Here is a 17,392-nt window from a genome sequence, read left to right on the forward strand (position 1 = left end):
TAAACTGCGGACATTGTTCATTTCATCCCTCGATTAATTCCTTTGAATTACGTGCATGCCAAAACTTTGAATCTCATGAACCAGCAGTACTATAGTTGACAGGCTTGACAAAAGAGGGGGCAGGGGATCAATTAGGGGGTCAAGGGGACCAGGCAAACCCGTGACCCGGGTCAATAAGAAAGCCTGGAAGACATGAGATAAATGATAAGTTATTCTCATTTTCATTAGGTACCGTACCCCGAGGAGGAATGAAGATTTCCAATTAAGAAGAGGGTCCACTGCCATGTTTTCCCCTCGGTCCACCATGATCTTATTTCCGTGACTTCTTTCCCCAGGAACCCGTATCCGACTCTATAGATACCTCTCGTAGTTGGTCTACTACATCATATCACGAAGTACTGTACAAATTTAAATATGATGAACCACTTTATGTGTGGGTTACTAACGAAGCCTACACAAGATTGCTCTATAGCAACTTCGTTATCAGGCCCTTAGCCATCGGTCCCCCTTTTAGCCCTCTTAATATATCCTATATTTTCCAACCACTTCCAAATCATCTCGGGCCCCAAATTGAACCAGGGTTTGGGCTGTGCCGCATCTGAACTTCCCCTCTAACTCTCGTAACGTTTGGGAGTAATGTGGCCCTTCTATAAATGTTGGTGCCCCTAAAATTTAGCAGTCCTGGTTACTGGCCTGTCCGTGACTGACGTCATAACAATTATCCAAAACAAGTATATGTTTTTATTTGGGGGGGGGGGGCGTTGAAAATAAAAGACTATAGTTTAAGAATGTTGTGACTGTGACGTAATCAAAGTTTTCGGGGTCAAACCTATGGTGCGCCCCATGAACATCGGGTGCATCTATATAGCCATTTGCCACAAAACGTGTATATTTGTTATGCCCACCACATGTTGAAATACTACTATGTTAGCACGCCCTCGTATTTCGATGTTCGCCACAAGGACGTGAATATTCGGTTTGCCCCCCCCCCCCCCCATTAATTATGTCGAAATAGTACTATGTTGTATAGGGTATTGTTAGTGCACCCTGTTAGCATTAAACCTTCGAATATTCGCTTGTTAGTGCAAAATAAGGACTACAAGCTATTCGATTAAGGAAGTATAAGTAAATTTACAGTAGGCTGCCCGTGTAGTTTGGTTTTCTTGAGTGTTCTATACTCGCGTAGTTGTGACGTGTGGTAGCTCCCTGCTTCATGAGAGAACGATGTCATGTATAAAACCTTCCTCTAGTATTATTGTAAGACAAATCACTACAAATAATCAGTGGCGTGGCCAGACATTTGGAAATGAAGTGGAAGAGGCGAGCAGGAGAGGACAGCAAAATGAGCTCAACATGGGGGTGGAGGTGGGGTGGGGGTGGGGGGAGAGCACACAATGCAGGTAATGCAAGCTGGTTTGGCTTTGTAATTTTCATCGTTTCCAGTACTTATATCAGCTTCAAATCAACATAATATTGGAGGCCAGGGGCGGCGATTTGTTTCAAATATTGGGGGGGGGGAGGGACATTTGCTTGGATGCAGGCGAATTACTATCAAAGCGGAGCGCCACCATTAGTTGAAAATTTCTGGTTTTGATAGCCCCCCAGATCACCGGAAATGGCACTTCTCGGGCTTGAAAATGACCAACCAAATGTACACTTTTGCCTGAGAACCAAGTTTTTCCCAATTGTTTTTTTTTTTTCATTCATAACCTTTTTCAAGATTGTCACCAGTCACACATCATGTTCGACCTCATCGCATCTCCTGTGGATCATTGCTTTTGTAGGTAATTCTACGTAACGCCCCACAATACCCGTCAGCACCACTTGTCAAGGTTTTAAGCCCATTATTTGTTCAGAATTTGAATAATAAATTCACTTCAAAACATACCCATAATGTTGCACAAAATTTCATCTATGGACAACCAATATAGAAAAAACCCCTTCAACCCCTAACAGACCGGTCAAAATTGCACGAGTAGAGGGAAGTATGATGAAGAATGTTGGTCAAGGAAATTTCGAAAATTCAGACACAGTTAATTTATTGGTGTACAACTATTAAATCCTCTTTTAACGGCTAGTATAAAACTTCGATATCATAAAAAATACCAAAAAAATATGCTCGAGGGGGAGGGGGCGGTCTCCACCCTTCGCCCGCCCCCACCTTGGCTACGCGCATGCGGTTAGAAATCTTGTAGGAAAAAGGCCAAATGGAAACCCAGTGAACCCATATTAATGTGGATCATATATGTGATTGTACGTACACAAGAGATGTACATACATTATATGATAATAATCATGAGTGACAACATGCTATACGGTCACAGGTCACAGAAACGACCACGAAGAGTCATTTACCTCATGCAGCATGTGTTGGATGAAGTTTTAGCCACCGCCAAATATGATTTGGATAAATAATCTCACGCATTATTTTCTATTCATAGCCACACAAAAAATTATGCCACCAAATGTTGGGGGGGGGGGGATATTAGATACTACCGTACATCCCACCTAAAATGTATATATATATATATATATATATATATATATATATATATATATATATGTATATATATATATATATCCTGGTGTCTGCTCCTGGTGTATAAGTGCATTCATGGAATGGCACCCGCCTATTTGTAGGACGATCTGTCCTTCCAGGTCAATACTCGTTATACCTTGCGTTCTAGCAACACACTCACTCTCACTGTTCCCAGAACTAAACTGAAAACCTATGGCGACCGTGCCTTTACATCAGCCGGGCCCAAGCTCTGGAATGGTCTGCCCATATCTGTGCGGAGTTCTCCCACTCTCATTCAGTTCAAGTCTTGCTTGAAGACTCATTTTTTTAAGTTGGCTTTCTATTAGGTTGTACAGCGCTATTGAATACTTCGTAGATTTTAGCGCTTTATAAGTTCATTTATTATTATTATTATTATTATTATTATTATTATTATATATATATATATATATATATATATATATATATATATATATATATATATTCAGTTTCAATTGCAAATGTCATTGGGTGGACACCAGGAACGAGCAGAACACTTTTTGGGGCATGATCTCCCCCCCCCCCCCTCCCCTCGGCGATGACACTGCATTATTTACAAATCTGTCTTGAAAAATTACTCTCTAGTAATATATATATATAGCTGCATACAATTATCCTTGTTGTTGGTTTGGGGTGTACAGTTGTCGCTTGTAAACTAAGAGTTAACGAAATTTCATGCATGTTAATTAATTCATCTACATTATTTTGTCCGTATATCAAACTTCGTGGTACCTGATTGGTCGACACTAGTCACCAATTCAAAAACATAGACTGTTGGTTTTGAATACTGTGCATCTACGTTCTAATATGCGTAAAATTATATAACTGTTATAGCAAACAAATCATGATGTATCGCAATTACACTTTTGTAGAATATCAGAGAATCTTCTCCTGACCCGCGTCATTCCCAACCATTTGATTTTAAAGTACTTCCTTATTATCTTTCACCTAGCAATAGACGCTCAGTGCAAAGGCCTTGCTATTGTCTGGCAGTACCTCATATCTCCACGAGGATTTTCTTTCTAATAGAACTGTAGGCTTATAGTTTTACAATAGCTTATGATGTTAACGCTTATACCAGCAGTTTTCCATGTTTCAATGTCGGCTCGTAAGAAAGTATATATGTATATATAAGAGTTTATGTTAATGATGTCAGAAGATATCTTGGTGTCAATTACAGACGTATATATACAGTCATAGTTGAAGGCAATGATGTAGGTCAGAAGGGAATCTTCTTGTCTGAGAGATCCTTATCTCACAAACACTGACTAACTGTTTCGTACAATTGCGGACGGGATACATAAATTTCCGAATTTTAAAACAATAATTGTGTAATTAAAGGGACACGTCAACTACTACAAACTGATTAAGTAGTGATATTTATTATAATAATAGTTAATTTGAATTCTCTGAGCCTATTGTATAACAACTTTCCGAAGCCTATTTGAATGCATTTATAAATATACATTCTGCTGTAGGTTTCACAAATTATATTGTTATTGCACAGGCGATACCAGTTTGTCGCTGTGTATTTGCTTTTGGTTGTTGTATTAAAGCAACCTACTGTATATATATATATATATATATGTATATATATATATGTATATATGTATGTATATATATATATATATATATATATATATATATATATATATATATATATATTAATATATATATATATATATATAACTATATATATATATATATATATAACTATATATATATATATATATATATATATATATATATATATATATAAACAGTAGGTTGCTTTAATACAACAACCAAAAGCAAATACACAGCGACAAACTGGTATCGCCTGGGCAATAACAATAGCTATTGCCGGATAACTTACCCACGAATTAGTCTTCCTGTTTCTTTGACCTATAGCCTATTCATCTTTACCTTAACCTTACAGTACGCAAATTTCTTTGGTGTATAGCATGGCATGGGTCGTTCCATGAGATGCATCAGCTATGCATGCCCGTTGAGCGGAAGTTTTCTGTACGACGAATCATAGCACTGAACTACATGCATAAATGAGATCACTCTCGGCGGCCTTAGGAACTTCTTCCTCAAGCTAAGAATCTGTTAGGTTAGACTAGCGGGATTTGATGTTCAGTCGTTCACCAGTGTATGTATTCAAATAATGTCCAAACCAAAATATCGATATACGCCGATTTTACTCCTTGCAGTCGGTTTGGTATTTACAGTCATGATCGCTTGGAACAACCGGCTGATGACTAAACCTTTGATATGTTCAAACCAACAGTGCAGACGACAAGGGGGTAAGTTCAGACACATTATTTGATTGAATGTAGCCTACGCATATATCGAAGCTGAACATATAGTCAATTAGCAGCAATTTGGTTCTCTGTCACCCAGTTGTTCGAATTTAAAAAAAAAACATTTCTCACGTTATTGTCTTTAGCTGTGATGTAGGCCTATATACTCTCGCATCACCATGCAGCGGGCCGCGTAATTTTTTTTCCTAGGAGGGTTAGGGGCAATTATCATAATGATAATTACCCCTAACCCTCCTAGGAAAAAAAATTACGCCAGCGGGCCTACCGCCCACACTGATTATCGTTTAGTTTGAGCAGGGATGTGTTATTCATAACACACTTCCTGTGTTATTCATAACACACTCCCTGCTACAGGGATGTGTTATTAATAACACATCCCTGGTTTGGACAAGCGGTAATAAATCCAAGATTTGAACTAGAACTGCTTTTGCCGGCAAATACGCAGTATACGCAGTATTGTATAGCGCGTGGAGTGAATCCAGTATTACTATATATAGGAAGAACTTTTCGGATTTAGGCTGCCCGTTATTGGTAAATAAACAGTTGAGGCTCCAAAATTTGGGACTAACTGACGAGCCCAAGTTTACATGGAAGATGGTCAGGAATGGTCACATGATGTCATATCTGCCAATCAGATGCAATAATGAAAATAACAGATAGAAAGGGGTCTATGTTATTAATAGTGAGAGAATAAAGTGTCTGGGCGACACAAGTTTCACAATCGAGCAGATTCATTATTAATTCACTGATAAATATTCATGACGAGAAAAACTCTGGGAAAGTGGCGAATATCCGGTCTATTGAAATATTATTTTGAGCAATTTTAGATTGTGTCGATAACTTGAGAAATCGACTCATTAAACAGCTTGAAATATTCGGCTATAATTTTGAACGTTTAAATGCTGCAGGAAAGTGAAATTCTTAAGAATTTGTAACAATTCTTGTGCAAATTGTTTGAAAAGTACAATCAGACAATATATCTAAGCGGCTATGAATATAACAAACACTACCACCATTTTAAATAGTGCTTATAGTGATTCCTAGATCCGCTAAATTGCTCATATAGCCTCCTATTCATAATTTCTGGCGTGACAAGGTCATGATCACACGGTTACAGTCTCGATGTAAGGTGGCTGGGGTCGACTTTTAAAAAGTACTTTGCACGACCCCATTTTTTTTGGGGGGGGGGTGATCGGTTTCCATGGTTTTCAGAGTTATGTGACAATCTTTTTAGTTACAAGCATTCATTATTGCAAAATTAAACAATTTTAAGTACTATAGACCGATGCCTCTCCTTGCTTCACTTTAAAATATATTTTAAATAGCTTATTTGTATGACTACTTGAATCTTTGAGTCAGGCTATATTCACATGCCACAATAATGCAGATTAAATCCTTAAAAAATATGTATGTTTGGTGAAAGTTATTTTGTCGGAAATTGGTGGTAGCTAGACGTGGTCTGGATTTACCAGTTCATCAACAAGCTTTGAAACATGAAAAGGATATACTAAGCAGAAAGCGATACATTTTTATTATAAGTCATATCCTGCTGGTTTTTATGAACTGTTAAATACCGCACATTCATACACTTTATGGGTGAGAACTATCTCATTCAAAAAAAAAATGTTTACAAGGTCTGGCGAAAAGAAAAAACTAATGAAATTTTAAAAAATTATGACAAAATTATGGCATATTGTTGAAACTATTTAATGTATTATTTTACGGTGGAATGCGACCAGTTTACCAAATGAAGGCATTTACAACAACAATATTCCGGTTTCAGTATAGTTCGATGATACAGTTAGGGTCCTGTTGGAAAACGCGGTGAATGGAATAGTTCATATATAGCTAGATTTATATATGATGTGGAATTATGTACAGGATCTATAGTTAAGAAAATACAAATTTGCGACGTTCCACTTTTGCGATATTCATAACTGAAGTTACTTTGCCCCATAATAGTCAGATGTAATGCCACAGACTCCAGACATTGCTTTATTTGTCATAGTGACTTCCATGGCGTCACTTCTCTGTTTTATTCAAGTCCATTGTTAGTTCATAACGTATCATATTCAAATGTTGGTATAATACTTTTTAAGAAAAAGTCGCCCAGGAAAGAACCTGGGCACGAAAACCAAACTACTTAACGACTGATCTGCTTCCAACCCCAGTCCCCTTGCATCGGGACTGTGACTGTGTGATCATCGTCAGATGTGCATCAACATTCCCCTCGAAAGGGAACAGATACTACACATGATCTTAGTATAATGATCTCCACGTTAGTTATTAGTAGTATGCACAATTATGTTGTTTTTCTCGCCATAGTTTTCCCTCTCGGGAAACCAAAAACTGTTTTTTTTTAAGGAAAAGTCCGCCAGGAAAGAACCTGGGCACGAAACCAAACTACCAAACGACTGATCCGCTCTCAGCCCCAGTCCCCTTACATCGGGACTGTGACTGTGTGCTCATCGTCGGGTGTGCATCACCATTCCCCTCGAAAGGGAACAGATACTACACATGATCCTAGCCAAAAGGCCGCAACCAAAAACTGTTAGCAAACTGCTTGTCTGCTGCAAAAAAAAAAGACTGTGTAGATTAATATGTAAAAGTTAGAGGGCGTGACGTCAGGCCCTCTAACTTTTACACCGTTATGAAACCATAGATATGGAATAGTGTACTCCGGAGATGATACCAAAAGCCACCGAGGGAAACACGTATGTTAGTGGGCTAAAGTTGTCTGGTTTGGTTGGAACGGATCTGTTTTCGGACAGCTTTTATCTGCCATAAAGGTAATTTTAGGACACATAACTCCTTAATCTTATGTGAATAACTTCCTGTGTAGAGGATAAATGTTCATTATGTCTTCCTTTATTATCCGTGAATATAGTTCAATGCTGCATATATAGATTGATCGATCAACACATTCCTCCGCTTTGCAAATAAATAATTTTCAAAAAAAAAAAAAGTTTGATCTAGTACATGAAACGGAAATGAGGGTGGAAAATCTAAAAGAGTGAAATATACGAAAAACCTATATATCTTGCATATATTAATGAATAGGCGGGGCTTAACGTAATATTACGAAAGTTTCAATGTCTCATCAACCGTATATGTCCGATTTACTTCATACTTGGCATGGTGCAAGGGCGGCGGAACCGGGGGGCACAGGGGGCACGTGCCCCCCACTTTTCCTCAGGGTTAAAAATGTGCCCTTTTTCTACATAAAAATTGAGGTGTCTCAAGTTAGCAAGAGGCCAGGGAACCGGAATGAACACTCGGGAAGGGCCGTTTCTGGCCATCTGAGGGCTTTGTAAAACCAAAAATTTTCTTGTACGCTCCGCGCCAACCGATGGTGGCGCTCCGCTCAGATAGTCGTGCATACAACTTTGGATATTGCAGAGCTAGTATGCATATTTTCTATGAAAGGGGTGGGGGGGGGGGCGTTGATGGAGTGATGTGTATACGCAAAAAAAAAGATAATACAATAAGAGTAATAAAGAGTACTAGATATAAGGCTACATCAGTCAAATCGAATTTCTGCAAAGTGCCCTTTGATGTCGGTGCCCCCCAGATTAAAAGTGCTTCCGCCGCCCTTGGCATGGTGATGTAACTACATACTAAGTATATGCTCTTTACAACAATAAGTTTACTTGATTAATATCCAGGAGTGGGTGGGGATTAATGGGAAATCTTCAAAACAGCTTGTAAACACGTTATCTCCACAAACACAAGTTGAATCAATGTCATACTTGGTAGGTAGATGACCAACGATGGGTAGATGTGCCTATTGTTTCTGGTTCCATCTCATCAATATTAATGAGTGGTCAAGGGCTTACCCTGTGATGAGTAGATGGGTTTTGGCACCCAATTGGGACAATTTTTTTCTATACTGTAGTGTCATGTCCCGCTTCAGAGCACTCGTATTGTCAGTACGAGCAGTATGAATACCATGTTTCTATCAGATCAAGGTTAGGAACTGTTTGTGCTGACAATCCCAGTGCTTTGAGAGCATTGGAGTACAGTTTAGAGAGGTACGGTATTAGCATTAGGAAATTGTCCCATCTGGCTGTTTTTGATTCCTATGACATGAATATTGATGAATGGGTAGGGCTTAACGTAACATTTGTCTCATGCTGGTATGGTGATGTTGGGACAAAATAAACATTTTCTTCTATATGTCATTAGTATCATCAAATTGCAAGAAATGGCTTTGAAACACAAGACAAGACCCAACTGTTCCATGATTTTCATCCTTGACATATTAAGTTTGTAACATTACATTCATAGAACCAACCGTGTTGTTTGTTGTGTGCATATCATGAATATTAATCAGTGAACATAAAACTCTTCATCAGATATCTCTGAAGTAGTAATTAGCTGTATACATATGTACTTGGATAATACAATGTGTTATGGATAATACAATACCCATAATGTATACAGATACAGTACATGCTTGTACGGTCATAACATTTGACCTCATTAATATTCATGCATGTATCTGATTTTGTACGAGGTCACTAAGTAGACTTTGTCAACATGATACCTGATGGTACCTTCCTTTATTTGTTGCTGCATTAGTCAATACATAATCCCTCTTCATTGTGGTGCGCTCAAGGGCATGATTATTACCATGTATGGCTTACCACACTATGCATATATTTGGGCATCGGAAGCACTTAACGTTTTCGTTTTCTGGTTCTGTTTTAAATTACAGAAAACTGGGCAAGATATCGAAAGAAAGATAACGATTATTTACCTACTTTCACTAACCATAACTCCAATCATTCATCCGTATTTGGTAAAATCCGAAATGAAACGGTAGGTGCAACTCTTTTTTTTATTTATTTTTTTTTATTTATGCGGAAGGATATTTGTCGTTATTTTTTAACTGAATATCAGTTTGGTTAAGGGGAACATGGAAACGGGGCATGCAGAGGCATATTGGGGCATCATAGTTTTTACCCAGGCTCTATGATACAACCGGCGGTATTGGGCCAATGACACAAATGGCGTAGTTTGAGCCTCAACCGCCCTCGGTACTGCATGGGCCATGGTAGTTACACAAATGGCGTAGTTTGCGCCTCAACCGGCCGGCGGTACTGGGCCAATGACACAAATGGCGTAGTTTGAGCCTCAACCGCCCTCGGTACTGGGCCAGTTACACACATGGCGTAGTATGAGCATCAACCGGCGGTACTGGGCCAATGACACAAATGGCGTAGTTTGCGCCTCAGACGAAACTTTTGCGATCACGAAGAAACCGACATCCATCTTTATATTGTGTCCTTCTGCAAATTCCACACAGGAGCCGCTCTCCAGCGGGGCAAATTCTCTGATATCACAAAGTCATGTCTTTTGTTATTAGTTGTGTTTGAAACATTTAAACTGTTTGTGTGTGATATCTTGTGTTTGGTGTTTCATGTCCAGTCAGCTCTTTCCTTGCTTGACATGCAAATGTATGATAGAAACATTTTACTGTTTGTGTGTGTGATATCGTGTGTTTGGTGTTTCATGTCCAATCAGCTCTTTCCTTGCTTGACATCTGTTTGATCTTACAAAGTTGTCGACAATTGACAATTCATAATCATGGACGTTAAAATATGAATGTAAGAGACTGACTTCGGTCAGCTTGCGGATTTGATAAGCCAATGATGGCTTGTTCGCAAGTTCCTGCTTGCAGGAGGATCTAATATACATACATACATGTCCAATCAGCTCTTTCCTTGCCAGACATGCAAATTGTACTGTTTGATAGAAACAATTTACGATAATACTGTCTTGTAATAAAATTTCACTTTCTCTTTGCAGGACCTTTTGATAGTCTTCTTCGCTGTTCCGAAGACTGGAAGTAGATCGCTCTCAAATCCATTTAATGTGTTATTCACACATACCTTAAATTATAGTTTCACAATTGTTCCAGTAAGTATAGTACTCAAATATGCATTTCTACGAAAAATGTAAATTGGTGTTTATTGATCAGGAGCGATGACGGAGCCATCGGAAGTGACGTGGTGGGGAGAGACATGGAAAACATTTCTCCTTCCTACACTTTTGCAATATTAAAAGTTCTTTCTCTCTCTCCCTGTCTCGCTCTTTTCTACCACTCTTTTTTTTAATGTTTTTTTTTGGTGGGGGTGGGGTGGGGGTGTGGGTGTGGGTGGTGGCAAACTGCAGATTTAACACCCCACACCCCACACATGCACCCACCAAAATATCATCTTCAAAACTAGAAAAATAACCTCTTATTTATTCGTGCAGGTGAGTAAATTTACACTTTCGCCAGGGTTCATTTTGTGGGCAAGTTTTGAGGCAACGTATTTGGTTTACCACTCAATAAAAGTGATCCGTGCCATTGTCCCTTACTATTCATGACCTGCGCTCAAAGTTTTTGTATCCCCCCCCCCCCTCCCTCATATGTAATCCTCTTCTGCCTCGTCTTGATAAATGGGGAAAGACAGAGGCCAGAAATAATCAAAAAGAGATAGAGAAAGAGAGAGATGGAGAGACTGCAGGGACATATGGGTGGGGAAATGGGGGGGGGGGTTAACCGGAATGGGACCTCGTTGATCAACACTTTGGAACTTTAAAGCTAATTCGCATTACAAACATGGAATGACATTTACACTTTAAACATTTATCTAGCCACATCTTCCTCTTTCTACTAAATGTTACACTGCCAGTAGATAATCGGGCAATGTGTATCCATCAAAATTCAGCGGGCTTCGGTTGGAGGGGGGGGGGGCAAGACAAAGATGAAACAAATCAATTAAGTAAATAACAAATAAAAACGAAACAACAAATAGTCTGGAAGACAAAACAAAACATAATGAACAAAACATTGCATTGGACTCAAACACAAGTGACGAGAAACACCTATAGAGAGACAAGACCCTACTGAGACGAAACCAAACATAGCATAGGACAAGTAGAAAAGTAACGGATTAAAAACAATTGACGAGAAACACCTATAGAGACAAGAACCAAGTCGAACAAAACATAGCATTCTAGGAATAAGACCAAACAAACATGCATGTCAGACATGAAATTAAAGGGGGAACCTGTCATTCCGAACGGAAAGGTTATGTTGTTTTATCTATCTTTTAAATCGTTGTGCAGGTACGCCTGGTATCTAGATAGCGATAATGAATAGATAGTGTATACGCAAATTTGTGGTTTTACGAAGCATCATCCGGCGTGTCTTCTTTTGTTACAGAAGGATCAACGAAAAACCAATGATATACTGACGTCATATCTCCTGAATATGCATGAGCCAGCTTTCATCCGAGGTCACTTTCCGGTCGTACAATTACCCAGGTATTCTGTAAATCTAAAACATGGAGATATATCAGTTGATTATGATGTCGGTGGGGGAGGGTGTGGTGGGGTGGAGTGGGGTGGGTGGATGTGGAGGTGGGGGTGGAGATGAGTGGATCGGTGGAGGGTGAGGTGAATGGGAGGATGATGTGTTAATGTGGAATGCGTCATGGGTGATAATTTTCTTTGGTGGCTGGATTCGGTGAATCCATTCTATTTTAACTGCGAAAGGGAAATATTCAGTGTAGTGTGCCACATGCAGTTGCAGAACATTTGTTTCCACTCTGTTGAACCTATGGAGGGGTGTGGGGGTGCAGAGGGTGGATAGAGGAAGTAAGTTGCTCGAAACCTGGACCAAGACCTCATACTTGGCTATATACACTTTATAACTATCCCCTATACACGCACTGCTTAATTATGAACCAGTCGTTATATAGCCGTCAGTTTTATATTCCACATATCAGCTGTCTGTCTTGATTTGTTCCGAAGTCATGGTTTCCACATTACGTCTCGTACATATTTGAATTTGTGTAACATTCATTTTTACCTTGACATTATGATATGTTCTATTTGGTTCTGTTGCAGGAATTATGTTGGTATCAGCGTGTTGAGGGACCCATTAGAGAGGTTCATTTCTGAGTTCAATTTTGTCAAGTATGGAGATGGTCAAATTAATGCGTCTCAAATTATTGCTCACACAGCACCCGACTTCGTAAGTGATTTAAATATTTGTATTATCTCTGTTATGTATTCCTACTTAAAGTTAATAATTTGCATAACTGATTATTAAAAAAAAAAACATCTTATCTAACTGATTTAGTCTCGGTTTTATACATCTATAATGTCAACATTGTGATATCCCCTTCAAAGTAACCTCTATCTTATACTGCAATATAAAAGGACAAGTTCATTGTAAATACTTTTACATTTTTGCTTGCAGTTGTTAACTCTTGATGAATGTGTTCAACAGAAGAGTCCATTTTGTAGCAGGGAGGTTGTATCCAGCTTCACGCTATCCTTCTTTTGTGGTTTCGATAAAAGATGCAGGTAAGAAGAGAAAGCAATTCATATCTCCCTGTTACTCAATTCGGACCTTCTAACCTTGGCAGCTTTGCGGCGTAGAATTTTTGTGGATGCTATGCGACATTGACATCACATAATAATCTAGGTACTTAGCTTGATTAGCAGACAGTAAAGTTTCATTGCAAACTTTGAAGTAAAATTCGACAATCTTGAAACTCCACGTTGCGTGCCGTGAATAGAATTTCAAATGTGGAGGAGTGGGAGAAGGGGGGGGGGGTGGTGTTGGGGAAATTCTAGACAGTAAATGGAACATTATGAAGCATATTTAGACTAAACTGGGTTTAAACATAGATTTAAACGCAATGTTGTGCTAATAAATTCTTTGAATTTTGGAAAAAATCCCCCTTCTCTGAAGGTCCCCCCCCCCGACTTACCATAGGGGGAATGACCGCCCACCAATCCCCCTCTCATTGCGCAAGCCATTGTTTTTTTACATGAGTAAATGGCAATAATTATCTTGTGAATGGAAAGCTGAGTAGAAGGCAAAGACATTAATAATTTTAACTCATGAACAATTATTTTGATGAGCGAATTGACGCGGTTGTCTTTGTTAACAATTGCCATCTTATTTAATACAATGCTTTGTACGGGTTTCATAAAGATGCCGAACCAAGGGTAAACAAAGTTGCTTGAAGTTGATAAGTAGAAGTATATAAGTTTAAATAATTGAAACACGTGTTCCGAAAGCCACTAAAAACGCTCAAACAGTTCACTAATTGGACTTCCTGGAAGTCTAATACTTTTCTGGGGTGGGCGGTATCAGGGGGCGGTAGCAGGGGGGGGGGCAGGCAGAAACTAATTTCTAGAAGAAAAACCATTTTGGTAGGGAGTATGTAAGCATTGTGTGCCAATTTAGCATTTCTGGGATGTTGTGATCTCTTGTACCAGTTAATCTCCTTGCTAAAATTTCGATAAGAACAAGTGGTACCTTTTAGTTTTGCTACTGTATCGGGATGACATTTGCTCTCAATAATGCAGGGATTCTACCAATTACGCCCTTCCAGAAGTTTAGGTATAAGCTTACTTTCATCTGCTGTCCTATTTCATTCTTTCTTGTTCTTTGTTGAGATGTAAAGTCAACTGCTATCATTATTGTTTTTGGCAGAGTAGCCAACGAATGGACTTATCGACAAGCAACGAGGAATGTCGAGGAAAAGTTTCTTATGGTGGGAGTGACTGAAGAGTTAGATAATACAATAAAACTATTGGAGAGACTCTTACCAAATATGGCTAACGGAGTTGAGAAGATCTACAACCAGAAACAAACAGGTATCAGCAGTTTAGACAGCATTTAAAATCGTTTCTTAAGCGGGCCACGATTGAATGTGACCCAGAATCATATAGACCTGTTTGTGTTAAGGGGATAATTGTGTGGGGTTAGCTGGTGCTTAGGCTACGTCTTGTTTCCACTACGACTGGCAAAGAGTTTTCCAGTTGTCGGTCGGTGACCATCGAATAGTACGAGTCGATTTACAACGATGCATCTGCCCAGTAGAATATTTGGCATGTGTTACAAACCAAAACTCATATGGTTCAGCCAAACATGAAAGATATTTCAGAAGGAAACGAGTTGTGGAGAATGGGGAAGGGTGGGGTGGGGGCAGTTTGGTAAGTTTCGGACAATGAGTTTATCTCTAGGATGTTCAGGAATTGCCTTCACAGTCGACCGCTGTTATCATGCACTGAAATCCACAGCTTTATTAGTACATTATAACCACACCATCCATATTATCGATATTCAACTAGTTGCATGAGGACAATGCCTCATTAGCTTCATGGGGTGGGGATGGAGGAGGGGGGGTAAGCACTCGATGTATCATTTCCTCTCAGTTAGTTTTCTGCACATTTTGTTTTACAAGTACTCTTAATATTTAATCTTCTAACATGACCATCACTCAGTGTAAGTTGTGTTATGATCAACCATTGATTTCTCGTTTTTTCTCTCCTTTCTCCCCAGTTAACAGACAGGCTTACGTCACGCATACAAAAGAACAGCCCAGTCCTAGGATACGAGATAAATTGCTACGTATGATGTACTGGGAATACAAGTTTTACTATCACGTGAAATCAAAGTTTCTAGACTTAAAAAAGATGTTTGGCTTACCAAAAACATGAGAAGGAACGTGCGCATGTAACGAGTACAATATCATAATCATGTTCAGTCCCCACTACATTGCTATGACATGGATTACCATGACACTAGATTGCTATGATATACTAGACTAATATGACACTACATATACTTTACTGTTATGATGGCACTACATTACTATCACACTAGCTTACTATATAGTATCATATGACACTATAGATTACCATTACACTAGATTAATATGGCAGTAGATGACTACGACACTAGATAACTATGACACTATAGATTGCTATAGCACTAGATTGTTACCTCAGTTGATAACTATGACACTACATTACTACGACACTATAAATTGCTTGACACTATAGATTGCTATTACACTAGCTTGCTATGACACTATAGATTACCACCATTACACTATAAGTTAATATGAGGGTAGATTACTATGACACTAGATTAATATGGCAGTAGATTACTATGACACTAGATGACTATGACACTATAGAATGCTATGACATTGTTATAGCACCAGATTGTTTTAGCACTAGATTGTTATAGCACTAAATTGCTATAACACTAGATTGCTGTGGCATTTCGAAGCTATGACACTAGATTATTATGACACTATATTGCTATGGCACTAGATTAATATGGCAGTAGATTACTATGACACTAGATGACTATGACACTATAGAATGCTATGACATTGTTATAGCACCAGATTGTTTTAGCACTAGATTGTTATAGCACTAAATTGCTATAACACTAGATTACTGTGGCATTTCGAAGCTATGACACTAGATTATTATGACACTATATTGCTATGGCACTAGATTAATATGGCAGTAGATTACTATGACACTAGATTTCTATAGCACTAGATTGCTATGACATTTCGTAGCTATGACACTAGATTACTAAGTCACTAAATTATTCTATTGAACAACCTTTCAGCTTTTCTTCTTGCCTGCACACAAGATACCATTGTATAGCTGGTTACTATACTTTAAGGTCAACTTTTGACAACATCTTACATAGGTATAATGGGATAATAAAACCCGTTCCAGCTGCACATATATAGCTGAAGTTAAGTGTATTTAATAGAAAGATTGTAGTTTCCAACCAGCTGCTTTAATGACACGAAGGTATAATTGTACGCGGACGATGGGACGTGGTTCCAGCTATACGGGGATTAATTCACAAAAAGCTGGTTTACTCTCTACTGAGTTTATGTTGATACTGCCCGTCAGTTTAGTCACATGACGGTGTATAGTTAGCTTGATTAGTCAATTTTGATTTTAAGCAATGAATTAAAAGACAATTTTATGTTTCTTTTCTATTTTATATATTTGCTCTTTCTTCTTTCTTGTTTTGAGTTGTCTCTTTTCTCATTCCCTAACTTCCATAGTTACGGGGTTTTCCAAACTAATCAATTCATATCTAAGTTTTGGGCAATGTTTGGTGCAGGCTGGTTAAGTTTGTCGACCAACGAAAATCCGCCAGCTTCAAAATAGTTTGTGGTGAATACCGTCATTGTCAATTTATAATACATGTTCTCAAGTTGCTAACATTAATACTACATGTTTTTGCCAACATAGCATTACAAATATAACACATTTTCCAGACAGAAAGTGGGTCAGATTCAATCTCTCTATCTCTGTATGCAGAAGTTTAAAATTTAAGCATGGTAATTTCGAGTAAAATCGAGTGCTGCACAGCAAGTTTAGCGTTAATTTCTTGTCGCACTGTGATTAATATGAAAGCACGGGATGACAAACTCTAATGGACAACGCATTAAGATTATGGATTATTATGTTGTCATCGCTCCCACAAGGAGGAGAAGATATTAATTGTATTTCGTTGGACAGTTGAGCATGCATATTGTGGCTCAGTTGCCATCGCAACGGTTGTTATGGTATAATATTGTTCCGTAGTAGCAGGTCTCGGGGAGGGGGCTGGGGGTCATCCATTGTAGAGTAACATTTCCTTGGGAGGGATTCAAAGCTGTCCGTCCGTGTGCGCGTGCGTGTGTGTCTG

At 38.7% G+C, this 17,392-nt stretch overlaps 1 protein-coding gene across 1 annotated transcript; it reads left to right on the forward strand.

Annotated features, from left to right (window-relative positions):
• The first annotated feature begins 4,464 nt into the window (after positions 1 to 4,464).
• On the forward strand, positions 4,465 to 16,986 carry LOC139958912 (uronyl 2-sulfotransferase-like). Its single transcript, XM_071956353.1, has 8 exons — positions 4,465 to 4,845; positions 9,581 to 9,684; positions 10,675 to 10,785; positions 12,080 to 12,180; positions 12,766 to 12,892; positions 13,121 to 13,227; positions 14,369 to 14,532; positions 15,221 to 16,986. Exons 1-8 carry the CDS (start codon positions 4,707 to 4,709, stop codon positions 15,376 to 15,378), a joined length of 1,011 nt encoding a protein of 336 aa, XP_071812454.1. The 5' UTR covers positions 4,465 to 4,706; the 3' UTR covers positions 15,379 to 16,986.
• Positions 16,987 to 17,392: the final 406 nt, after the last annotated feature.

This window comes from Apostichopus japonicus, chromosome 18 (genome assembly GCF_037975245.1).
Source record: "Apostichopus japonicus isolate 1M-3 chromosome 18, ASM3797524v1, whole genome shotgun sequence".
NCBI classification, from domain to species: Eukaryota; Metazoa; Echinodermata; class Holothuroidea; order Aspidochirotida; family Stichopodidae; genus Apostichopus; species Apostichopus japonicus.

Bases quoted from the DNA above. Each gene is read 5' to 3' on its own strand.
- LOC139958912 (XM_071956353.1), top strand. From the start codon at position 4,707: ATGTCCAAACCAAAATATCGATATACGCCGATTTTACTCCTTGCAGTC. The intron at 10,786-12,079 runs GTAAGTATAGTA...CTTTTGTTACAG, and splicing joins ATAGTTTCACAATTGTTCCA to AAGGATCAACGAAAAACCAA. The intron at 12,181-12,765 runs GTATTCTGTAAA...GTTCTGTTGCAG, and splicing joins CCGGTCGTACAATTACCCAG to GAATTATGTTGGTATCAGCG.